The sequence below is a fragment of the Pan troglodytes genome, chromosome 3 (genome assembly GCF_028858775.2).
Source record: "Pan troglodytes isolate AG18354 chromosome 3, NHGRI_mPanTro3-v2.0_pri, whole genome shotgun sequence".
Classification (NCBI taxonomy): Eukaryota; Metazoa; Chordata; class Mammalia; order Primates; family Hominidae; genus Pan; species Pan troglodytes.
Window position 1 is genome coordinate 145,002,312 of NC_072401.2, and position 25,838 is coordinate 145,028,149.

Here is a 25,838-nt window from a genome sequence, read left to right on the forward strand (position 1 = left end):
CAGAAACAGGAAATATTTGTTACATTGATGACAAATAATTTTATTTCCTTAAAGAGAAGATTTTGTGTACATGAAGTTAATTTATTTTGACTGCAGTTTTCATGCTTGCTTTGTTGTGAATCTAAGAAGTTGATTGTTTTGTTCTCTAGACTGCAGAGATGAATGAAAAGCTCTCCAAGATGGGCGAAAGTTCACTTAGAAACTTTACAATGGATACAGAGTCAAGTGTTTATAACTTCGAAGGAGAAGACTACAGAGAAAAACAAAAGGTAATTTAGAAATAGGTTTGGGTTACATGAAAGCTTTATTTTACTGGAAACTTGGAATTTTAAGTGTTACTGTAATGTCTTATAATTTTGCTTAAAATGGTAGTCATTTTTGCTTATTCACATCTGAATATTTTCATCATTATGTAAAATTTAATGCCAGTTTTTCAGTTGGTAAGCGCTGAAATATTTTTAAAGTTTTTGTAATGAAGTTTGTGGTATATGTTTACAGTGAAATATATTCTTGTATGGGATGAATAGTAATTTGGGATGGTAACCTGATTCATTTTATTTTAAACAGCAGAATTGGCTGGTAATAAAGGGAAAAATTTCTTAACTTCATAAGTAATACTTGGTAATATAGAGATAAATTGAAAAATACCCAGAGATTAGAAGAAAAAAATAATTCTACCCAGTGTTTTTCTTGTTAATATTTAGGTCTATATCTTCAGAATTTTTTGTAGGCTAATTATGTGTCTACATTTTTCTCCTAGTTTAGATTTATACCAAACATTCTGTAGCGTTTCTCCCTCATTTAACAGTTGTTCCTTTAAGCAAGAAATACTGAATGCTTACTCTGTTGACTAGACACTGTCTCGTGTTAATTATGTACATAATATTGAGCAAAGTATCATAGTCTCCACCCTCATAGAGCTTATAGCCCAGGATTTTGTGAATATCTTTACATTTACAAACATCCTTCTTGATGATGATTTGTTACTGTGTGTAATAAAAGTTGGTGATTTGAGTTGTTTCCCATGTGCTAGATTGCATTCACAGAGTGGATTGAACCACCTAAACGAGAAAGAAAAGCCAACTATGCCGTTGATGCATATTTCAGGGAAGCTCTTCGTGTTAGTGAACCTAAAGCACCCAAGGTGAGTTGACTGACACAGCATAAAAATACCTAAAAATTTTGAAAATGTAGTTTTTTTCTTATATTCTTGCAAAAAGATTGATAATTACATTTTGTGTTTCTTTTTTTTTTCTTTTTTTTTTTTTTTTGAGACAGAGTCTCACTCTGTTACCAGGAGTTCAGTGGTGCGATCTCAGCTCACTGCAACCTCCGCCTCCCGGGTTCAAGCAATTCTCCTGCCTCAGCCTTCCGAGTAGTTGGGACTACAGGCACCCACCACCACCCCTGGCTAATTTTTGTAATTTTAGTAGTGATGGGGTTTCACCATGTTGGCCAGGATGGTCTTGATCTCTTGACCTCATGATCCACCCACCTTGGCCTCCCAAAGTGTTGGGATTACAGGCGTGAGCCACTGCCTCTGGCCTACATTTTGCATTTCTTTAGAGTGTACTCCCTTCTGTTTTTAGTTATCATTTTTTAAAAATTAATTTTGAATCTGTGCATTTAAAATTAAGATATAAATTCAGTTTTATTGAAAGATGCATTCAGTTGCTTGCAGAATTGGCTGTTGTGGTTTATGAAGTGAGGACTAAGGATACATTTAAAGTGAAATTTCTTTTTTATGGATAACACTTATTTTTGTTTTTCTTTAGGCTCCTCGACCTCCAAAACAACCCAATGTTCAGGATTTCCAGTTCTTTCCTCCACGTTTATTTGAATTACTGGAAAAAGAAATTCTGTTTTACAGAAAAACTATTGGGTACAAGGTAATTGAAATTATCTGCCTTTCTGTTCATTCCTATCCAGAAATTATGGAAGGTATAAACATTAGTTATAAATATTTATCTAATTTGGACCTAGTGTGAAACAATACTGCTTTAGCCTAGTCTAGTTGTATGTATGAAATACGTAAACTTCGGTCTGTTTTTCTTTAACAAGAAAAAATAAGACTTCATGACCAATCTGGTTTGTTTTTAACATAATACATGCAATGTATCAGTATATTTTCTTTCCTGGTTGAATTGAAACTTGTGAAATGTCAGTTAGTTGGTTCATCACATGCTCTTTAAAATTTACTGATTTGATGGCATAGAGAAATATCTTTTAGGTACCTCGAAATCCTGAGTTGCCTAACGCAGCACAGGCACAAAAAGAAGAACAGCTTAAAATTGATGAAGCTGAATCCCTTAATGATGAAGAGTTAGAGGAAAAAGAGAAGCTTCTAACACAGGTATAGCCTTTAATCAGTACAAACTTTAGTAACAGTTTGTTGTAAAGGACTGTGTTAGGTTATGTTGGGGCATAAAAATAAATACAAGTTTCTGCTTTTAAAGATGGAATAATTGGAGACAATAAAGCATGGGCATGTGGATACATGCTCCATCTGATTGTCACTAGTTGAGGTAGTTGAGAAGACTACAGATTTTATTACTCTGGCTCGGTAGAGTGGGTATCCTTTTTATCACCTTACTTTGAATGTTCCCGTCTTTCCTATGAATTTTCCACATTGCTACCCAGTCACCATTTTCAACTACAAATCTTGGCTTGGTATTTTTTAAACATCCTTTGGTGTTCATCAAGGTCTTTCAGAATCTGGCCTTTGACTTACCTTTAAAGCTTCATTTTCCTTCCATTTTTCTACTTGCTCATATTTTTGCCCTTTATGTTATTCACTCTTTCTGGCCAACTGCTAGTAATCCTTCAAAGCTCAGTGAAACTGTCACCTTTTTATACAGTGTTCCTTACTCTCAGCCACTCACATTTAATTGCTTGGGTATTTGAGCAATATATAATGTGTCGTCAAAAGTGTACATTTATGTACACGAAAAGTTACCACTCTAAAAGAACTTAATAAATAAACTAGCGAAAATTTGTTTTTGTAATATTTAGAAGGTTTGCTAATAGCATGTTTTCCAAGTTTAATGTGCTGTGATTAAATATTTTGTTTCTGTTCCTGTGAAGGGATTTACCAATTGGAATAAGAGAGATTTTAACCAGTTTATCAAAGCTAATGAGAAGTGGGGTCGTGATGATATTGAAAATATAGCAAGAGAAGTAGAAGGCAAAACTCCAGAAGAAGTCATTGAATATTCAGGTAATTCTTTTAACCAGGCTGTTGGAGTTTAGTAAGAGCTGTTGGAAGGTTCTTGTTTTCTTATTCTGAATTATGTTGTGATTAGCTAATTTTGTCACAGTGTAGTTAGTACCTTCTTCATTATTTTTTACAAATGAGAAAATGTCCCGTTTCCAGAAATGGCGTAATGGTTTCCTTTTTAAAAATTTTTTAACCTAGCTAACTCTAGCGACAGCAAAGAAAATCAGAATAAGTCACTGTGTAATTGCCCTTGCATTTTTATCTTAATTTCGCTCCATAACTTCAAGTATTATGTGTTGTGTTTCCTGAAGTCAGTTGTATTATTAGGTTAACATGTGAGGGTATGCTGTGGTGAGTCTGCTTAGAATAGCAGAAATTTAAGAATTAGAAGATAAATAATCCAGTTGATCCCATTTTTTTTACATTAAAGAAATAAAAATATAAATGATTTGTTTACTTTGTCCAACTTTTACAGCTGTGTTTTGGGAAAGGTGCAACGAGCTCCAGGACATAGAGAAGATTATGGCTCAGATTGAAAGGGGAGAGGCGAGAATTCAAAGAAGAATAAGCATCAAGAAAGCACTTGACACAAAGGTAATTTGCTTGTTAATAAGTTAGGTAGTTAATAAAATAACTCCTAGCTGTGAGTATGAGAGAGTGACTTTTTATAAAGGAAAAGAAGTAAGGGTTTACAATTTAAAATTTCTTCAGAGTAGCATTCAAACATGGTATTGTCAGCAGAATTTACCTATACACTAGACTGATAGATCTGAGTCAAAGGCACTAAGATTAGCTTTTTACTAAGTAGAATCAGAAAGTCTTAGTCTGTATTTCTCTTTATGATAATAAAGACTGTAAAGGTCTTTCCCAACAAAGATTATATAAAGCAGTTGAAGTGCTCTAGATAAAAAATTCTGATTTGAAACGCAACATTTTAGCTAATTATACTAAAGCTGAGTTTGAAATACAGATTATATAGGATTTGTATTTTATATAATATAAAATCTGACTTTCATAGATTGGACGGTACAAAGCACCTTTTCATCAGCTGAGAATATCATATGGTACTAACAAAGGAAAAAACTATACTGAAGAAGAAGATCGTTTTCTGATTTGTATGCTTCACAAACTTGGATTTGACAAAGAAAATGTTTATGATGAATTGCGACAGTGTATTCGCAACTCTCCTCAGTTCAGATTTGACTGGTTTCTTAAGTCCAGAACTGCAATGGTGAGTGCTCAGGACTTTTTTGTGTTCAGAGTAAGTGTCATCTTTGGTATTCTTTAAGGTGACCTTAAAAAACTCTGTGAAGTAGACTTTTGTTACAGTATTGTTAGTATCATAAAATCTAATACCAGGGATAACTTACAAGTTTATTGGTCCTATCCTTTAGTATCTTACATCTTTAAATATCACTATATGATAAGACTAGCTTTTCAAGTTCTAAGTGGGAGGAAGTATCAGTTTCAACTTCTGAGTGTTACGACTTTTTGGTTTTTCAAATGAACATATTTCTATAAAGAAAAATGGTCCTTGCATTCAAGCATCTGCACATCAGAATCAGCATTCTGATTTATTTAATATAAATCATCCAGAGTCTGGATTATTTTAAGATGGCTTATTATAGTGAAATACTACTTTTGTACTGATTTAGTGCTAGGTTTTGTCTTTATTCCCAATATCTGACTAACCGTTTCTGACCAAATAGCCCCATTTCTAATAACCTAAAATTTGAATTCAGAAAAGTTTAACTTTGATGGATTGCTCCTTTTCTTCCTTATTTCACCACCGTTGAACTTTGAGCTTCAACTTGTTTTCTGCCAGATGAGGATAATGCTAATAAGTTCTTTAGTCTTAAGTTTGGGATATTCTGGGATAAGCAAAGTTTAAACATCTTTGTGTTTGTTTATAGTAAGATTTCTCTGCATATTTAAAGTAAAATGTCACTTAGTAAGACAGTGGATAGTAAGCAGTATTTTCATGTTTGACCACTGAAAATTTTTTTTCACTAGACATCACTGTTTTGTGATACCCAAGTTTGGGAAATGTACTAAACTTAAATACATGAAGATACTTTGAAGATAAAACACTGTGTAAATATATAATTAGAGAAAAGATCCAGTTGCTGAAAGCTTATTTCTTAAGTGGGAACAATTTATAGAGTTAATAAAGAATAATTTTATAGTGATTGTAACAAGACAGTGCCATGTTAATTTAACTAGTACAGTACCGTAATTTAAAACTGTGTTACTTTTTAACATGTTCCATGTTAAGATGCACAAAAAATGATAATGTATTCTTCTATCTCTATATACTATTTCTAAGCCTTGTGTGGTGTATTCTATACAGTAGTAGTTTAAAATTATTTTACTGTAGTTGTGTGTGTAGTAGTATCACTTACTATAAGAAAAAAATAATTTTGCTCTATAAGAAAGGGGGCTGCTAACCAGCAGCCGTACAAATGGACTTCTCTTTCTTTCAGGGTTAACTGCTACTTCTACGTTATACTTTAAATCTTTTCTGGAGGCTGTATGTCCAGTTTGCCAGAGAGAGATGAGGTAGAACTCATTGTAGACTTCCATGGCTGGTTTTCCAAAATTGGGAAAGGTGCCATGTGATTGATTGACTACCATAATTCCAGTGATACTTTGAAGGGAAAGATTATACACAGCTGTTAAAGTTCTTGTTGTTTTTGACCCTCACATATGTGCACTATTAATCTTTTTAAGTTTTGGGTATAAGTAGCACAGTAGTTCTCAGACATACACACTAAGTAGCAGTATTGCATATGTTCATTTTTATTGCTTTAATTCCTAAGTGAAGGAAGAATTTTTGAAGAATACACAGTAGTTTGGCTTTAAAGATTGGAGTAAAAACATTATTTACAAATATCTTGCCTTTAATCTTCATAGCATGAATTGTATATGAAAATCAGTTTTTTTTTTAAATCAGGGGTGTATTAGTGGTTTTATATATTATCCTATTAAAACATACCTTGTTTTAAAATTGAAATCATGAAACTTGTAGATGGAAAGTGCATGTACCGTGTTTGTTTATAATTTAGGAGCTCCAGAGGAGATGTAATACCTTAATTACTTTGATTGAAAGAGAAAACATGGAACTAGAAGAAAAGGAGAAGGCAGAGAAAAAGAAACGAGGACCAAAGCCTTCAGTAAGTATTCATGAATATGTAAATATGTGGATTATGTAAATTTCCCCTTTCTAAGTATTTAACACTGCTTGGCTGTCATTGATGTGTTAGTCCCTGTTGTGCACCCCCCCATTGCCTTTACTTTTTTTTTTTTTTTCCTTAAGGGAGAACCCAAGCTCATAATTTGAGATTCTTCCACTTTCAAATTTAGGTAGTGGTATACATTTTTAATTTTTAGTTGTTATGAGTAAGTATGTATTTATAGGTTATGTGAGATATTTTGATACAGGCATGCAATAAGTAATAAGGACATCAGGGTAAATGGGGTATTTATCACCTCCAGCATTTATCCCTGTTACAAGCAGTTTAACTCTTAGTTATTTTAAAATGTATAATTAAATTATTTATTGCTGTAGTCACTGTGTTGTGCTATCAAATACTAGGTCTTAGTCTCTCTTTGTATTTATTTGTATCCATTAGCCAGCCCCACTTTCCCCCACCCCCACTACCTTTCTCAGCCTCTGGTATCCATCCTTCTCTCTGTCTCCATGAGTTTAATTGTAGTTTTTAGCTCCCACAAATAAGTGAGAACATGCCAAGTTTGTCTTTCTGTGCCTGGCTTATTTCACTTAATAAACTCCAGTTCCATCCATGTTGTTGCAAATTACAGGGTCTCATTGCTTATGGTTGAATATTCTATTGTGTATACATACCATGTTTTCTTTATCCATTTATCTGTTGATGGACACTTAGGTTGCTTCCAAAACATGTCTACTGTGAATACTGCTGTAGTAAACATGGGAATGCACATATCTCTTTGATATACTGACTTTCTTTTGGGTGTAAACCTAGGAGTAGGGTAACTCTTATCTGTAGTTTTTTGAGGAACCTTCAAACTGTTTCCACAGTGATTGTACTAATTTGCGTTCCCACCAAAAGTGTATGAGGGTTTCCTTTTCTCCACATTCTTGTCAGCATTTGTTATTGCCTGACTTTTGGATAAAAGACATTTTAGCTGGGATGAGATGTTATCTCATTGTAGTTTTGATTTGCATTTCTCTGATGATCAGTGATACTGAACAGCTTTTAATATGCTTGTTTGCCATTTGTATGTCTTCCTTTGAGAATCATCTGTTCAGATCTTTTGCCCATTTTTAAATTGGACTGTTAGGATTTTTTTCAGTAGAGTTGTTTGAGCTCTTACATATTCTGGTTATTAATCCTTTGACAAATGGGTAGTTTGCAAATATTTTCTTCCATTCTGTGGGATGTCTCTTCACTTTGTTGTTTCCTCTGCTGTGCAGAAGCTTTTTAACTTAATGTGATCCCATTTGTCCATTTTTGCTTTGGTTGCCTGTGGGGTATTATTCAAGAAATCTTTGCCCAGTCCAGTGTTCTGGAGAGTTTTCCCAATGTTTTCTTGTAGTTTCACAGTTTGAGGACTTAGAGTTAAGTCTTTAATACATTTTGATTTGATTTTTTTATATGGTTAGGGATACAGGTCAAGTTTCATTCTTCTGTGTATGGATATCCAATTTTCCATTACCATTTATTGAAGAGACTGTCCTTTCTCCAGTGTATGTTCTTGGTAGCTTTGTCAAAAATAAGTTCCATGTAGATGTATGGACTTTACAGACTTATCTCTGGGTTCTCTGTTCTTTTCCACTGTTGCACTGATCTATGTATCTGTTTCTATACCAGCACCATGCTGTTTTGGTTACTATAGCTCTGTACTATAAGTTAAGTCAGGTAATGTGATTCTTCCAGTTTTATTCTTTTTGCTTAGGGTGGCTTTGGCTATTTCTGGGTGTTCTGTGGGTCCATATAAATTTTAGAATTTTTTTTTGTATTTCAGTGAAGAATGTCATGGGTATTTTGATAAGGATTGCATTGAATCTGTGGATTGCTTTGGGTAGTATGGACATTTTAACAATATTGAATTTGCTAATCCATGAACATGGAATATCTATTTTTTTGTGTCTTCAGTTTCTTACATCAGTGTTTTATGGTTTATCTTAGAGATCTTTTGCTTCTTTGATTAATTCCTGGGTATTTTATTTCACGTGTAATTACTGTAAATGGGATTACTTTTTATTTTTCACATTCTTCACTGTTGGCATAGAAATGCTACTGTTTGTTGTATGTTGATTTTGTATCCTGCAGTGTCACTGAATTTGTTTATGAGTTCTAATAGTTTTTTGATGGAGTCTTTAGGTTTTTCCAAATGTAAGATTATGTCATTTACAAATAGGGCAATTTGACTTCTTTGTTTCCAATTTAGATGTCCTTTCTTTCTTTCTCTCGTCTGATTGCTGTAGCTAGGACTTCCTTGAAATACTTAAAAAGTACAAATTTAGCTTGACTGGGTTGTGTGGGAAAAATCACGTCTTGATGATATGGTAGTCCTTAATATGGGGCTTCATGAAAATCAGGAAAGTATGTCTCGTAAATGCCAAGTGTGTACACATCTCATTGAGAATACAAGTTATAATTTTAGAATAATTTAAGAAACATTGGAAAAGCAGTGGTATTATGACTTTTACTGTTAGTCTCTAAGCTTTGATTGATTATTTCAGTGATGTTTTAGCAATGTGAAGGCAAACACTTTAAGGGAAAAAATGTTATTTAATAATAGTTAATTTAATAAAAAATGGTTAATTTATAAAGTCATGAATAAATGAGTATCTCTGGATAATATTTGGTACTTATGTAACTGCCTTTTAAAAACTCAAGTGTTTCTTACTACTCTTGGGAAGCTTGCATTTATTTGATATTGATCTACTACTGTTAATTGTGCATTAGTTTTATAACATCAACATTAACATTTTTTATTCTGTAAGTAAAATAAATAGGTAAGATTATTTGGAGGCTTTATAGTTTGCTTTGAAAGATTTATATAGCCTGGGGGGAAAGTCTCATACCTATTACTTTGTAGTAGTTGTTATTACTAAAGTGTTATAATGTGTCTGCAACTATATTTCATGTTTATATTAGTCTTGTGAAAAGTAATCCTTCTGTCTGTTTGTAGACACAGAAACGTAAAATGGATGGCGCACCTGATGGTCGAGGAAGAAAAAAGAAGCTGAAACTATGAATATGTTTTTGTTTCATAATCACTAACTTTAAACCAGTAGTTCTTTAATTTACGGGTCTTCATAAGATGTACTGTACAATGCTCAATTGTTATGTCATTTAAAGACATCAGGTTCATCTGTTTACTGAGCTAGAAACATAGTATGTAGTTTCACTTTTTTAAATGCAACAGCTGTGCTGAAATTTTTTTATCATTAACACTTGAAGTAATAAAATAGGCTTCATTTATTACTAAGTGTTTCATTTGATTTATTTTTCTATTGTTCCATTTGTGAAGATTGTGACTTTTTGTTTAGTAGCTATAATTTCTACACTTGTAAGGCTTAAAAACAAGTTAAAAAGAAAATTGCAAATAACATTTGTCCCTTTCAGTCTTCACCTAGTTGTGTAATTATTTTAATTCACTTTGCCTTTGCAGAAATTTGGGTATTTTCTTTGTAGTGCTATTGAGTCTCATCTGGAAAGATTATATAAATTGCATTCTCCTTGCTTATGTGGGTAGAATGGGAAAAGAAGGCAAGACAAAGTATACTTAAATTCTATGCATATTTCTGTTATGCTTTTTGTTTTTTTTAGTTGATTCTGAAATGAATATGCCCTATTCTTTTGAAAGAATGGCCTTTTAGTTGTATAGCCAAAGACATTTAGTATTTTCTGGTTCCTTAAGGTATTACTGTACCATTTTGTAAAAGGAATATTATTATTTTTAATTATTTGGTAAATATTTTGTCATATGACCTTCTGAAGCAGCCACAACTTAGATAATGTCAGAACTAAGGTGATTTTTTTTAATTTTGAAAGCCCAGCCAAAATGAGGTGTGAATTTGTCATACTGTTACATTGAAATTGGTAACAAAATATATCCCTTCCCATTTTGACTTTTAGGGTAAATGAAAATTTTATTGTATTTTAAAGTAGTTTCTAAGTGTTAGCAAGACTGACTATAATTCCAGTTTCTGTTTTCTATGGACAGACTTGATAAACTGGAGACCCTAAAGCGGGAATACCCAAATTATAGTGTCAGGATTTTAGCTGTACCAGAGGCCTTTATGTGCTACACATAATTTGTATAAAATTTTATATGTGCAGATTGGGTACATAAACAGTTCTCCATTTTTCTAAGGGAATGCAATAAATGTAGCATCGTGAATAAATATAACTTTTATAATCCGTAAAGTGGTCTTTTCTTTCCATTTCTTTAATTATTTTCTCAATTTTTATTCACTTTTTCCTTTAGGACACATTTCCCTTAATTGGATATCTTTCCCTTAAATTTCTATTAGTAGTTGTTTTCATCTGCCCACATGTAATTGAAGATTTTTTAAAAAAATTCTGATACCTGCAGTATTACTAAATACTGCTTAATTTCTTGAAATGTGGAATTGCTGCTGTTAATGTCAAGCAAAACGCAGTATTTATGGCAAATTGTAATTTGAATTTATTTAGTGCTCCCTCAAAATTAACTTTTTAAATACTATGTTAGATTCTTAACAGTTAAAGGTCTAATACATGCATGAGGAATGGTTACTTTTCTCATGAAAGGAAAAAGAATTTGTAAGAGTTATCACCTCAGTCTGGAAGAAATTGAAAAAATGTAAGGCTGAAGAAAACTTACGGAGGTCACAAAAGTGATGTTTTCAAGAGGAAGAGAAACTGGGAGGGAGATACACAGTGGAAATGCAAAATGAATCAAGTATAGTGCTAGCCCTGAGAGCTTAGGGACTCAAATGGAAACTGTGAAGGGAAACTCACTTGAAAAAAAAGCATGAACCAGCTAGGCCCTGCCACCACTGTGTTTGGCCGAGTTCACAAATCTGTTTTAACCTGTCGCTTCCCTGTCACTTCTCTGGCTTTCCTCTCCTGCCAAGCTTTTGTTTCCTGGCAGTAATTAAAATCTTCTGTCAGTGCCACAGCTACTACTGCTACTGGAACTGCCTTAGCCACCTTGGTATCGTGGTTTGGCAAAGTATTGGCCTCTACCACCATAGGGACCAGCCAGAGCTTCTGCCTCCAAAGTTTCCTCCCTTCATGGGTCCAAAATTTGAAGACTGATTGTTGTCATTGCCAAAATCATTGTAGCTTTTACCACCACCAAAATTGCTTCAATCATTACCAAATCTATTACAGCAATCCCCACTGCCACCATATCCATCACCACCACCATGGCTGCCACCAAAGCCACCACGATCACAGAACTTGATGACTGTATTTGTGACTAATTGTATAATAGTTTCTGTTCTGTGGAAAGTAAAGCATTCCAACACGGTTTCAGCGTAGATTGTTTTGTTTTGTACCCATGCTGTTGATTGCTAAATGTTTTAGTAGTCTCATCATGATACTGAATAAATGTCTTTTTTTTTTTTAAACATCAAAGCATGAAAGATTGCTTAATTGTACATCTGACAAAGTGCTGGAGGCTATTATAAAGTGTAATTAATTATTACTACTTTTTAAGAGACAGGGTCTTGCTCTGTTACCCAGGCTGGAGTGCAGTGGTGTGATCACAGCTCACTGCAACCTCAAACTTCAGGGCTCAAGTGATCCTCCCACCTCCGCTTCCCAAGTAGCTAGGACTACAGATGTGCACCACCACGCCCAGCTAAGTTTTTTAAGTTTTTGTAGAGATAGGGCCTTGCTATGTTGCCCAGTCAGGTCTCAAACGCCGACTTCAGGCAATCCTCTTGCCTCAACCTCTCAAAGTGCTGGGATTACATGTGTAAGCCTACATTCCAAAGTGCTGGGATCATAGTTGTGAGCCCTACACCACACCTGGCCTACATTTTAAGTTTTTCATAAAGTTGAGAGAAGCAAATCCTAAGCATAGAGTACAGGTTGAGCATCCCTAATGAAAAAATCTAAAATCAGAAATGCTCCAAAATTTGAATGCTCATTAGGGCATTTCTGACTTTTGGATTAGGGATGCTGAACTGGTAAGTATAATGCAAGTATTCTAAAGTCTGGAAAATGCTAAAAACACTTCTGGTTCCAAGCATTTCAGATAAGGATTGCTCCATCTGCCCTTTGAGTATTTAATATATGCCGATTGTTTGAACTAATCTGGATTTAATTATATAAATGATCTTTGGCTTAGTACCTTTCTTAATCTCGATTTTAAAAAGCATTATAAAACACCCCTGTGGTTTTTCAGAAAAATTCTGAGTAAAAAATAAATTTCATCTTGTTCTATCCCTTTGAATCTAAAAAACAAATCTTTTTGAAAGGATGTGCTACTATATTTCAAACCAGTTGTTTTGGAGTAGAACATTGCTAAAAAATAGGTACTAAGGAGGGTAATTTAAACAAAGTAGATTAATGACACAAGGTGGATTGATGAACTCATAAATCCAAATGAATGGAATGCTAGAAGACATGTATTAACAGAGTAGCTGTTACCAAAATATATACATATTTTGTATATGTACATAGCTGTTACCAAAATGTATCTTCGCCTGTTGGAATCTGATGTCAAGATCAAAGGTGATGGCATCCCTTAGATGACAGATAATGGGCAAAATATATTCTTGGTGTGGAGCAGTGCTGCAGAAGTAACTTTGCTGTGTACATCCCAGAATCGTTTTGGATCTGTTAAGGTTTTTATTAGAATGATTAAATAGGCTTTTGCAGCATTAACTTTACAGTAGTTACCAGAAAAGACTATGCTACAAGAACCAAAATTGAAGTAAGAAGAAAAAGACTGAAATGATATGATTCTAAATGAAAAAAATAAAGAAGTGGAATAGTTTCTCCACAGGCATAAGAGGCAAAGCATTGTTTCAGAAGTGGACTGGCACCTCACCTGAGATACTCAAGACTGTCAACATGGGTCTTCATTCTTTGTTATCACAGATTCCCTTGTGTCCTGAGAGATTCCCTAGCTCTAATGACAGATTTTTTGGGGGGTAATGAGGCTATGAGAAGATTGAGGATCTAGGTGCTTGCCTTTAATTCTACAGCATACGAGATGTGTGGCTCTTATCTCTAGGACACCAATATTTAATGTTGCATATCATGTATCTCCAGTACAAGAAGAAAGTTTATCAGAATTTAGTTAATGTTGGAAACTTTGTAATATAAACAATGTAAACACTACATTGACAAAAATATTTTATTAATACAAAGAATATGCATATAGTTTGCTTACTACAGAAATTCTTGTTTTTGTTGTAGACAACCCAAAGGAGTTTTTATGTATATAGATTGTGAATAAATTGGGAAAAGAAATAGAGATAAGTAGAGATTATTTCATTTCATTAAACTTTTGAAGTCCTAATTTAGTTCATGTGATTATTTGTAAACTTTTCTTTATTAGTCTTCCTCAATCATTGAAGAACCCAGGATTCAAATACAATACTTAATGGAAACACTTTTTCATCCCAAACTAAATCCTGCCCTGAAAGCCGAATTCACTATGAAATCTGAGATGAAACTCCAGGGCTATTATGCTGGCCAGTGGAAGGTTGGTTCACCCCTCTTGAGGTGACATTAGGGTGATCTGCAGACATCACTGGAGTGGACAAAGAGATGCCTGGGTGGTTGGGGAAAGAACAGATCATAGACAACAGTAGCCTCTTTCTAGAGCTCAGTTGCAATAAATACCACAGTTACTCATCAGACACACTGGCAGTTCTACTTATTCCCATGTTTCAAAACTAGAGAATTCTAGCAAGGACTAAGCACTGCTTCTGTAGACCATCGGTATTTCTCCATGGCTGTTTGAATTTTTGTCAAAACTTCTGTGTCTCATGCAGACTAGTGACTTTTGAGACAGTCTTGCTCTGTCACCCAGGTTGGAGTGCAGTGGTGCGATCTAGGCTCACCGCAACCTCTGCCACCCAGGTTCAAGCAATTCTCCTGGCTCAGCCTTCCGGATAGCTGGGACTACAGGCATGCATCACACCTGGCTAATTACTGTATTTTTAGTAGAGACGGGGTTTCACCATATTGGCCAGGCTGGTCTCGAACTCCTGGCCTCAAATGATCTGCCTGCCTCCGCCTCCCAAATGTTGAGATTACAGGTGTGAGCCACTGCATCTGGCCTGATGCAGATCGATAATTTCTTGAGTGAGGCAGTGCTGTTGCCTAGTAGCAAGGCTTAGCTGGGTGAGACATTACCAGCCGCCTTCAGAAGCGGATCTCTGCCCTGAAGTTTACCAGCCTGCTTTCCTTGATGCCCATGCTGGCTGGGTGTAGGGATCCTGAGTGGAGGGAAAAAGAAGAATATAGATGATACAGATTTGCTGTGCAAAGGCGGAGTTCTTACTGGCTCTTCCTCACAAACAGGCTGGTGATTAGCTGACTTTCAGACTCCTTTCCAGGAGGTGGCAAGGGGCCATCTGGTCATCCTAGCTTTGCAAGGAGTAACTTTTTTTTTTTTTTTCATTTTGTATTCCCTTTAATCCCAGTAGACGGATAGGTTTGCTTTCTTAGTATGCTTTCCAGTTGTAGAAAGGTCTTTTCTCTGGGTACTGGCTTTCCCCCAGCCTCCTATGTTTTGCGCTCGCCCTCCTCCCCAGCCACCTCTTTCCCTGGGAGCCAACTTGATAAAAGTAATGGCACAGGTCTTGCAGAATACTCCTACCAATCTAAATGCTGCAGACGCCACAGTGCTTTCTTCTCACCCTTAATAGTCGTAAGATAAGTTAGAGGGAGCTCCTTCAAGAGTACGCTGAGTTTAGTTTCTTCACAGCAGGAACTAATCTTTAAAAAAAATTATCATTGGGCTCCTTATTGTAACTGGACAGTACTGGGACCGGGTGCTTGATAAGAGAATGAATAGTTTAGGTAGTTACAATGAAACCACAGGCACCTGTAGAGGTCTCCCCAGGCTCACTTTGACGCTCTGATTGGCGGCTGCAGACCCCATCCGCAAGATGGCAGTGTTAGGAACAAAGGTGAGCTGCCCACTGCAGGTCAAACGCTGCCGGCTACCAGCTGCAGCTGGGAGTGAAAGACTACAGAAAGGCGCAGGCAGTCACGTAGGACTAGGCCCGGTTTAACACCCGAACAGTGGTGCTAGAAGGTCAGAGTCTTCTACGTATATGTTGGAAACATCCTTGATTGTCTAGCACCAAGACTTTTAAACACAGGGGGACAAATAATCACTTTGGGTATTTGTAATTGTTCGTCAGTTCGAATCTCTTGGTTTTAAAAAAATACTTTCCCTCTGCGCGACTGGCGCGTCACGTCGCGCGCGACCAGTCCGCAGGGCTCCTCCCGCGCTGCTGATAGGCCCGCAGACGGCGGCCCAGCAGAGGAGCGGAAAGCGTGGTCCGCGGGGCGGCGGACGCCTGGTAGGCGCTCGGGCCGCTGTTGTGGGGCTGCGCGCTGGCGCTGCAGGGCGGGATGCTGTACCCAAGAGAGAGGCCGTCGCGGGAGCGGAAGAAGCTGGACCGCCTCTGGAGCTTCCGCGCCGACTTCTTCGACAAACTGTGCCTTGGCTTCTAGGAGTAGTGGTATCGGCGTCTGCTGCGAGAGTCGGGCTCCACCCTGGACATACCGGTTCCCTCCAGCTTCAACGACGTTGGCCAGGACTGGCGGCTGCGGCATTTTGTAGACCAGATGTGGTACGAACGGGAGGTGACCCTCCTGGAGCAGTGGACCCAGGACCTGCACACAAGAGTGGTACTGAGGATTGTCAGTACCCACTCCTATGCCATCGTGTGGGTGAATGGGGTCGACGCGCTAGAGCATGAGGGATCTACCTCCACTTTGACACCGACATCAGTAGCCTGTTCCAGGTGGGGCCCCTGCCCTCCCGCCTCCGCATCACTATCACCATCGACAACATGCTCATCCCCTCCACCCTGCCACCAGGGAGCATCCTCGACATGGCCGACACCTCCACGTGGGTACCATCCTGCTTCCACCGCAGACACCCACCTTCCTGTCCCACCCCGTGGGGCATTACATTAGGGTAATTACATTAGGTAAGTCACATATCAGTGACTTACAAATTTTGTAAGTAATTAAGAAATTTTCAATAAGTGTGGAGCTGAATATTTACATGAGCCCTTCAAAAACTGATAGTTAATGGAATAAATGAAAATAACAGGAGAGACTTTGTTGAAAGAAGACAAAATAGTCAAGGAAGTGATAGAGAATACAAAAGAAAGATGAAAACTTACATTCATTTAATGTCTAACCGTGTGCCAAAGACATTATTATTATTTAGTTTTCATAACCACAACATTTGGTGGATATGATTGCTTCCATTATATAGGTTAGGAAAGTAAAGCTTAGAGGTTTGTGAACCCACTAGTTTAAAGTTGTGTAGCCAATAGGTGGTTGAGTGAGAATTCAAAACTGGAACAGATTTGCTTGATCCAGAATGGTATGACTTTATTGTCCATGCATTGTCTTCTACATTATACTGCCTGTAAAGTGGGAGTCAGTTATGGGAGGAGACCCAGAATGTCACAGGTTTTGAAAGCTGTTGTGGAAAATTTGGAAGGAGGCATTGGATTTAATGACTGATACAGGTCAGTGCAGATTGACCTTGGAGAGAACAGTTTTCTTCAGTGGCATGGTAGTGTTCAAAACAGGATCTGATGGTAAAGAAAATGTAGAACCAGTGTGTGTAGACTCCTTGATGGAAAAGTTTATTTGTAAAATATCAGAGGAAAATTATAATATAGATTTGTCCATTCAAACCCCAAAGTCCAGATTCTTACTGCAATATTTGATGTAGCCAATATACAGCAGTTGAGTTCAATTTTGGCCCCTGTTTATGTGTATGCTAAAGAAAAATAACAATCCTAAGCCTATGCCACTTAAACAAGAGGATGTGATTATACTATGAAACACTTGTGACCATAGGAATATAGCAGTGCTAAGGCAAAATAGGTCTTAACTTGACTTTTCCTGTCATTTGCTGCCATTGTTTGCCAAAGGTCTAGCACCTATCTTCAGAGGAAAGTCAAGAAATTACTGCTCAGATGGTGGGATGAATTCCTGAATTATTGTTGGCTCTAGTAGTTTCTTCAGATCAATTTTATAGTTTCTTTAGAACTAGAAAATTAGGTCTCAGAATGGCAGTTGGCCACCCAATGTGTATAATACAATTACTCAACCAGCTGCTTGAAAGCAAGGGGCAACAGAGAAGTCAGCTACTGGCTCAGGCAACAGGAAATTTGATGATACTCCTTGGTCAAATCCTTCATTTAACATATATTTATATAGAACCTTTCTGTATCAGGCACCATTCTAGGTACCACAGATACAACAATAAAGAGAACTGACAAAACCTCAGCCTTCATGGAGTTTATATGCTAACACATATGCATAAACAAACACATATAAAAATCCAGAAAGTCGTTACTGCTGTGAAGACAAACAACACAGAGTAAGCAGATACTGATGTTGGGTTGTTGCCTTAGGGTGGTCAGCAAAGTTGTTTCCAGGGAAATGACATTTGGATGAAAAACTGAATAATGTAAGAGAGTTAACCATCAAACATCTGTGTGAAGATCTTTAGGAGGAGTGGGGGAACCGCAAGTGCAAAAGCCCTGTGATGGGAAAGTGCTTGTTATGTTTGAAGAACAGCGGTAAGACACCATGGCTGGAGTGTAGTGGGGGAGGGAGAGAGAGGTGGTAAATAATAATGGAGACTTAGTTAGGGCCACATCATGTAAATAGAGCTTTTACAGTCCTGTAGACAAGAAATATGTTTTGATTTTTCCCTAAGTCCACAAAATAGTTTGTGATAGAAAGCCATCGAAAGATTGAAAACAGGGGAGTATTATTTGTAACCTCAGTTGCTGTTCCATGCAGGCATAGGAAAGAATAATGCTTCCTTGCTCCATATCTATTGCTGAAACAGTTCTCCATGATCTCTTTAGTCTGAGGACAAATGACATTTTTCTGGTTACAAGACAGATGGGATATGCCATCCTAGGCATTGAGATTGGGAAATATCAAGCATGCATGTGACTGCCAAGTATTAAACCCCATTTTCTGATGACCACTAGGGTTCCAGGTATCAGCCCATAAAGTGAGCTTTTTCTGAGAAGAAGGAAAGATGGCAGGCAGAAATGATTGAGCTGGTAAAGAAGACTGAGGCTTATTGTTAAGGTCTGGGGCCTAAAAATGTCAGGGTTCAAAGTGATCAATTTGGAAAATAAAGAGATTTGGACCCTCCTCTGAAATCAGGGAGTAGTGAATATGTGGAGTCAGAAAGTAACTGCAAATTCTGGAGAAACTGTGGAAGCAGCATTTTGTAGGAGGGTGGGGGAAACAACACCCTCAACTAGTATTTCTACCTTCTGGTAAATCTATTACTTTAACTTTACCTCTGCCAGTCAATAAAACTTTTTCATGTTTTGGTACATTTAAAAAATACTTTTCCTCTTTCTTTTACTTAAATTTCACATTAGAGGTTGATGTGGGCACCCAATGACAGCGTGTACTGGCACATTTTTCTACTGTGTGGTTAACTCTACTTGGTATCTGACTTGTTAACAGATCTTCTTGCTGGATACATATCTCTAGGAACAGAATTAATCTTTTTTCCATTTTAGAGGCCAGAAAACCCATGAAGAAAGGTAATAAGAAATTTGATTCCTGGTTATATTATAAATTATTGAAGGTAATTCTTCAAGGCAGCCTCTCCCTTCACAAGCCCAGAGGTCTAGGAGGAAAGAATGATTTTGGGAACCAAGCCTGGGGCCCCCATTACCCTGTACAGAGTCAGGACACTGTTCCCCGAATCCTAGCTGCTTTGGCTCCAGCCTCAGCTCAGAGGGCCCCAGATACTGCTTGGGCAACTGCTCTAGAGGGCACAAGCCATAAACCTTGTAGGTTTCCACATGGTGTTAGTTCTGCAGGCAGGCAGAAGGCAAGAGTGGTGGAGCCTTGGCAACTTTCCTCTAGATTGCAGAGGATATAGTGGAAAGACTGGGTGCCCAGGAAAAAGCCTGCTGCAGGAGTGGAGGCCCTGTAGAAAGTCTCGATAGGGCAGTGCTGAGGTGAAATATGAGATTGAAGCCCCCCATGGAGAGTCCTCACCGAGGCACTGCCTAGTGGAGCTGTAGGAACAGGCCACTGCCTTCCAGATCCCAGAATGGAAGAGCCAGCTTATACCTTCAGCCTTGAAAAGCTACAGGCATTCGACTCCAACCCATGAGGGCAGCCATGTGAGCTGCACCCAGCAGGGCCACAGGGGTCTGACTGTCCAAGACCTTGGGAGCACACCCCTCGCACCAGTGTGGCCTGGATGTGGGACATGGAGTCATGGGAGATTATTTTGGAGCTTTAAGATTTAATGTCTGCCCTACTGGGTTTCAGATTTCTGTGGGGCCTGTTGCCCCTTATTTTTGGCCTATTTCTCCATTTTGAAATGGAAATGTTTATCAGTCTTTATTTCATCATTGTATCTTGGAAGAACATAACTTGTTTTCTTTTTTTTTTGATTTTTCAAGGTAATATTCTCAATATTATTTATTATTTATTGATAGCACATGACTTCAAGAGAGTTAACACATTTAAGTTTAAAAAATGATTTGCTTGTAAGTAAAAAATAGAATGTAACATACAGAATAGAAATCTATATAGAGAAAATCATATACAGTAAAGATAATTGAATTAGTTTAAAAAGGCACATAATGAATAACAAGTACTACTTTTTAAAAGAATGTTTATGCTTTTGGTTAAATATAGTGAATGTATTTTTATTACTTTTCCAGAATTATGAATAAATAATTATACCCCATCATATTTATCATTTTCTAAAATTATGTTTTATATTCTAAAATAATTTTTATGTCAGGCAATTCTGTCTTTCTATACCTTTCTATACAATTCTGACTTTCTATAAATATTCTTCCAGGCTGTATTTCACTTTGTGCCTTGTGTTTTCACCTAAATGTTGAGGGAAGAAAATTACTTTTTGGCAAATAACCATTTTCCTCCAGGTTTTTAATCTAAAGGTGGTTATATGCTAAAGACAATATGATATTAAGAAAGCAGAATGTGTCATGTTCTTACTCAAATGCTAAACCTTTTCTTAATGGAAAGAAAATATGTAAACTAAATATGTTGTTTCTGAGACCTGAAGATTATAACTTTTTAAATGTATTTCAGTCTAAAAGGTTAGGATCCCATGTATAAACATGGCAGTGCATAAGACACAACTGAGAGGCGAACTGCTATACTATACAGAATTGTTAGCATTTCTTGTGGCTGGTGTATGCTTCAGAAAAAGATCAGGAAGTTACCACACTTTTCTTGCAAAATTGTATATAAATTAACCTGATATCCTTTTATGCCAAATCGTGGTTACTAAATATTGCTATTCTGTAAAAGTGCCTAAGAATCATTATTTTCAACACTATCACCCCAGAAACAGTAAGAGAAACCTGAAAGTGGTAGGAGAGAATGAAAGGCCTTATTAGTCATCTAAATTGTAAGTTTTCTTGTATGTTGTTAATATGGACATGGTAATTACAACTAAGTATCTTCTTGGGTTCCCTGACTCATTGTTCTTCACTCACTCTTACTAGGACCTCTGGAAGATATAATTTATCCTATTTAAGTGAGCAGGATTTTCCACTCTAGACATACTTTATAAGCATTTTCTCATTAGAAAACCAGATGTGCTATAACAGTAGTTTGATTTGCTCTTTACAATATCAACAGATACTACTTGTTTCTGTTTGTTTTTTGTTTTTGTAGAGACAGGGTTTCATCATGGTGATCAGGCTGGTCTCGAACTCCTGACCTCGTGATCCACCCACCTTGGCCTCCCACAGTGCTGGGAGTACAGGTGTGAGCCACCATGCTCAGCCTGTTTTTTTTTATTTTTTTTATTTCAATAGTTTTGGAGGAACAGGTGCTGGTTGGTTGGATGAAAAAGTTCTTTGGTGATGATTTCTGAGATTTTTGTGCACCTTTCACCCAAGCAGTGTACACTGTACCCAATGTGTACTCTTTTATCCCTCACCACCCCCGCAACCCTTCCCCCAAGTCCCCAGAGTCCATTATGTCACTCTTATATATGCCTTTGCATCCTCGTAGCTTAGCTCTCATTTACAGCATACGAACATACGATGTTTGTTTTTCCATTCCTGAGTTACTTCACTTAGAATTATGGTCTCTTTCCAGGTTGCTGTGAATGCCATTATTTCATTCCTTTTTATGACTGAGTAGCATTCCATGGTATCTATATACCACATTTTCTTTATCCACTCATTGGTTGATGGGCATTTAGGCTAGTTCCATATTTTTGCAATTGTGAATTGTGCTGCTATAAACATGCATGTGCAAGTGTCTTTTTCATATAATTATTTCTTTTCCTCTAAGTAGATACCCAAGACTGGGATTGCTGGATCAAACAGCAGTTCTACTTTTCACCACATCCACACCAACATCTGTTATTTTTTTATTTTTTAATTATGGCCATTCTTGTGGGAGTAAGGTGGTATCGCATTGTGGTTTTGATTTGCATTTGCCTGATCATTAGTGATGTTGAACAATTTTTCCCATGTTGGCCATTTGCATGTCTTCTTTTGAGAATTGTCTATTCATATCCTTAGTCCACTCTTTGATAGGAGTATTTGTCTTTTTTCCTTTGAGGCTGTCTGTTTACTCTGCTATTTCTTTTGCTGTGCAGAAGCTTTTTAGTTTAATTAGGTCCTGCCTATTTATCTTTCTATTTGTTGCATTTGCTTTTGGGTTCTTGGCTTAAGCCAATGTCTAGAAGAGTTTTTCGATGTATTTTCTAGAATTTTTATGATTTCAGGTCTTAGATTTAAGTTCTTTTTTTTTTTCTTGAGATGGAGTCTCGCTCTGTCACCCAGGCTGGAGTGCAGTGGCGCGATCTCTGCTCGCTGCAAGCTCCACCGCCCAGATTTATGCCATTCTCCTGCCTCAGCCTCCCTAGTAGCTGGGACTACAGGCACCTGCCACCACGCCCAGCTAATTTTTTGGATTTTTTAGTAGAGACGGGTTTCACTGTGTTAGCCAGGATGGTCTCGATCTCCTGACCTCGTGATCCGCCTGCCTTGGCCTCCCAAAGTGCTGGGATTACAGGCGTGAGACACCACACCTGGCCAGATTTAAGTTCTTGATCAATCTTGAGTTAATTTTTGCATAAGGTGAGAGATAAGGTTCCAGTTTCATTCTCCTACTTGTGGCTTGCTAATTATCCTAGCACCATTTGTTGAATAGGGTGTCCTTTCCCCACTTTATGTTTTTGTTTGCTTTGTCGAAGATCAGTTGGCTGTAAGTATTTGGCTTTATTTCTGGGTTCTCTATTCCATTCCACTGGTCTATGAGCCTATTTTTATACCACTACCATGCTGTTTTGGTAACTATAGCCTTGTACTATAGTTTGAAATCAGGTAATGTGATACCTCCAGATCTGTTCTTTTTGCTTAGTCTTTTTTTGGCTATGTGGGCTCTTTTTTGGTTCCATATGAATTTTAGGATTGTTTTTTATAGTTCTGTGAAGAATGATGATGGTATTTCTATGGGAATTGCATTGAATTTGTAAATTGCTTTCGGCAGTATGGTTATTTTCACAATATTGATTCTTCAAATCCATGAGCATGGAATGTGTTTCCATTTGTTTGTATCATCCACAATTTCTTTTAGCAGTGTTTTGTAGTTTTTCCTTGTAGAGATCTTTCATCTCCTTGGTAGGTATATTCCTAAGTATTTTATTTTTTTTGTGGCTGTTGTAAAGGGGGTTGAGTTCTTGATTTGATTCTCAGCTTGGTCATTGTTGGTGTATAGCAGTGGTACTGATTTGTGTGTATTGATTTTCTATCCTGAAACTTTACTGAATTCATTGATCAGATCTAGGAGGTTTCTGCATGAGTCTTTAGGGTTTTTTAAGTATATGATCATATCATTGGTGAACAGTGACAGCTTGACTTCCTCTTTACCAATTTGGATGCCCTTTATTTATTTCTCTTGTCTGATTCCTCTGGCTAGACTTACAGTACTATGTTGAATAGAAATGGTGAAAGTAGGCATCTTTGTCTTGTTGCAGTTCTCAGGCAGAATGATTTCAACTTTTCCCCTTTCAGTATAATGTTGGCTATGGGTTTACAATGGACGGCTTTTATTACCTTGAGCTATGTCCCTTTCATGCCGATTTTGCTGAGGGTTTTGATCATAAAGGGATGCTGGGTTTTGTCAAATGCTTTTTCTGCATCTGTTGAGATGATCACATAATTTTTGTTTTTAATTCTCATAACTTGTTTTTGATCTTACAGGGCTTATAGATGGAAGGAACTTTCCTTGAGTCTCAGATTGGACCTTTTGGACCTTTTTTTTTTTTTTTTTGAGTTAAGGGTCTCACTTGGTCACCCAGGCTGGAGTGCAGTGGCACGATCTCAGCTCATTGAAGCCTCTGCCTCCCACGTTCAAGTGATTCTCTTGCCTCAGCCTCTCAAGTAGCTGCAATTACAGGTGTGTGCCACCACGCCTCACTAATTTTTATATTTTTAGTAGAGACAGATTTCACCATGTTGCCCAGGCTGGTCTCGAACTCCTGACCTCAAGTGATCTGCCCACCTTGGCTTCTCAAAGTGCTGGAATTACAGGTGTGAGCCACCATGCTCAGTCTCAGATTGGACTTTTGAGCTGATGCTTGCAATGAGTTAAAATTTTGGGGGACTATTGGGAAGGGATGATTCTTTTTTGCAGTGTGAGAAGATCATTAGATTTGGGAGGGAAGGGGTAGAATGATGTAGTTTGGGTATTTGTTCCCTCCAAATCTCATGTTTAAATTTGGTCCCCAGTGCTGAAGGCAGGGCTTGGCTGGAGGTGTCTGGGTTATGAGGTGGATACCTCAAGAATGGCTTGGTGCATTTCTTACAGAATGAATGAGTTCTTGTTCTGTTTGTTCACAGGAGAGCTTGTTGTTTAAAAGAGTGTGGCACCTCCATCCCCCTTTTTCCTTTCTTGCCATGTGACACACCAGCACCCCTTCACCTTCTGCCATGATTGAAAGCTTCCTTAAGCCTCACCAGAAACAGATGCTGGTGCCATGCTTCCTGTACAGCCTGCAGAATTGTGAGCCAAATAAACTTTTCTTTATAAATTACCCAGCCTCAGGTGTTCCTTTATAGCAACACAAATGGACTAAGACAGCAATTTTCAAAGCTTTACACATTTTGGCTGTATGTCTTTTTTCTCTTCTACAGCTGTCTAACCTGCTTCTTATTTGCCCCAAAGGAGGATATAGGGAAACTTTGGGCTCATGTTAATGCTCATAGGTAGATGTCAGCAGTGATACTTCTGGATCAGGTGAGGCTATCCATTTGACTTTTACACTTGAGCCCATCAGACAGCTTTACTACTGTATTAGTCCATTCTCATGCTACTAATGAAGACATACCTGAGACTGGGTAATTTATGAAGGAAGGGGTTTAATGGACTCACGGTTCCACGTGTCTGGGAAGGCCTGACAATCATGGCGGAAGGCGAATGAGGAGCAAATTCATGTCTTACATGGCAACAGGCAAGAGAACTTGTGCAAGGGAACTCCCGTTTATAAAACCACCAGATCTTGTAAGACTTATTCACTACCATGAGAATAGTTGGGGGAAACTGCCCCCATGATTTAATTATCTCCACCTGGCCCCATCCTTGACACATGAGGATTATTACAATTCATGGTGAGATGTTGGTGAGGACACAGCCAAACCGTATCATTCCACCCGTGGCCCCTCCCAAATCTCATGTCCTCACATTTCAAAACCAATCATGCCTTACCAACAATCCCCCAAAGTCTTAACTGACTTCAGCATTAACTCAAAAGTCCACAGTCCAAAGTAATAGCCCTTGACACATGGGGATTACTACAATTCAAGGTGAGATTTGAGTGGGAACACAGCCAATCCATATCAACTACCAACATTAAATCACTTTAAAAAAGGTGCCAAGAAATCTGATACTTTGCTTTACGTTTAAAAGAAGAAGATAAGAAGTCTAAAAAGGCTTTAGGAAAAATCTTTCAAATCACCATCCATTATTAGGTGGAGTAAGCACTGGGCTAGCTAGCAGTCAGGAGAATAGAGTCATAGTCTCAGCCATATCACAGCCAATGGGATGCTGGGAAAAATAATTTGCTGAAATGGAACAGGAGCTCTTTTTTTTTTTTTTTTTTTTTTTTTTTTTTGAGACAGGGTCTCATCCAGGCTGCCTGGAGTACAATGGCACAATCATAGCTCACTGCAGTCTTGAACTCCCAGGCTCAAGAGATACTCTTGCTTTAGCCTCCCAAGTAGCCAGAACCACAGGTGTGCAACACCACACTCAGCTAATTTTTAAATTTTTTTTGTAGAGATAGGGTTTTGCTTTGTAGCCCTGGCTGTTATTGAACTACTGGCTTCAAACTATCCTTCTCCCTTGGCCTCCCAAGGTGCTGGAAT

The 25,838-nt window shown here is 37.5% G+C and overlaps 1 protein-coding gene across 1 annotated transcript in view; it reads left to right on the forward strand.

The window, feature by feature from the left end:
• The window catches only part of SMARCA5 (SWI/SNF related, matrix associated, actin dependent regulator of chromatin, subfamily a, member 5), a 39,738-nt gene extending 30,045 nt beyond the window's left edge, over positions 1-9,693 (forward strand). The window contains 9 exon segments of the mRNA NM_001271659.1: positions 150-269; positions 1,034-1,144; positions 1,776-1,889; positions 2,231-2,353; positions 3,085-3,217; positions 3,693-3,811; positions 4,236-4,448; positions 6,283-6,390; positions 9,398-9,693. Of these exon segments, the coding sequence (NP_001258588.1) occupies positions 150-269; positions 1,034-1,144; positions 1,776-1,889; positions 2,231-2,353; positions 3,085-3,217; positions 3,693-3,811; positions 4,236-4,448; positions 6,283-6,390; positions 9,398-9,463 (1,107 nt within the window). The 3' untranslated portion in view covers positions 9,464-9,693.
• Positions 9,694-25,838: the final 16,145 nt, after the last annotated feature.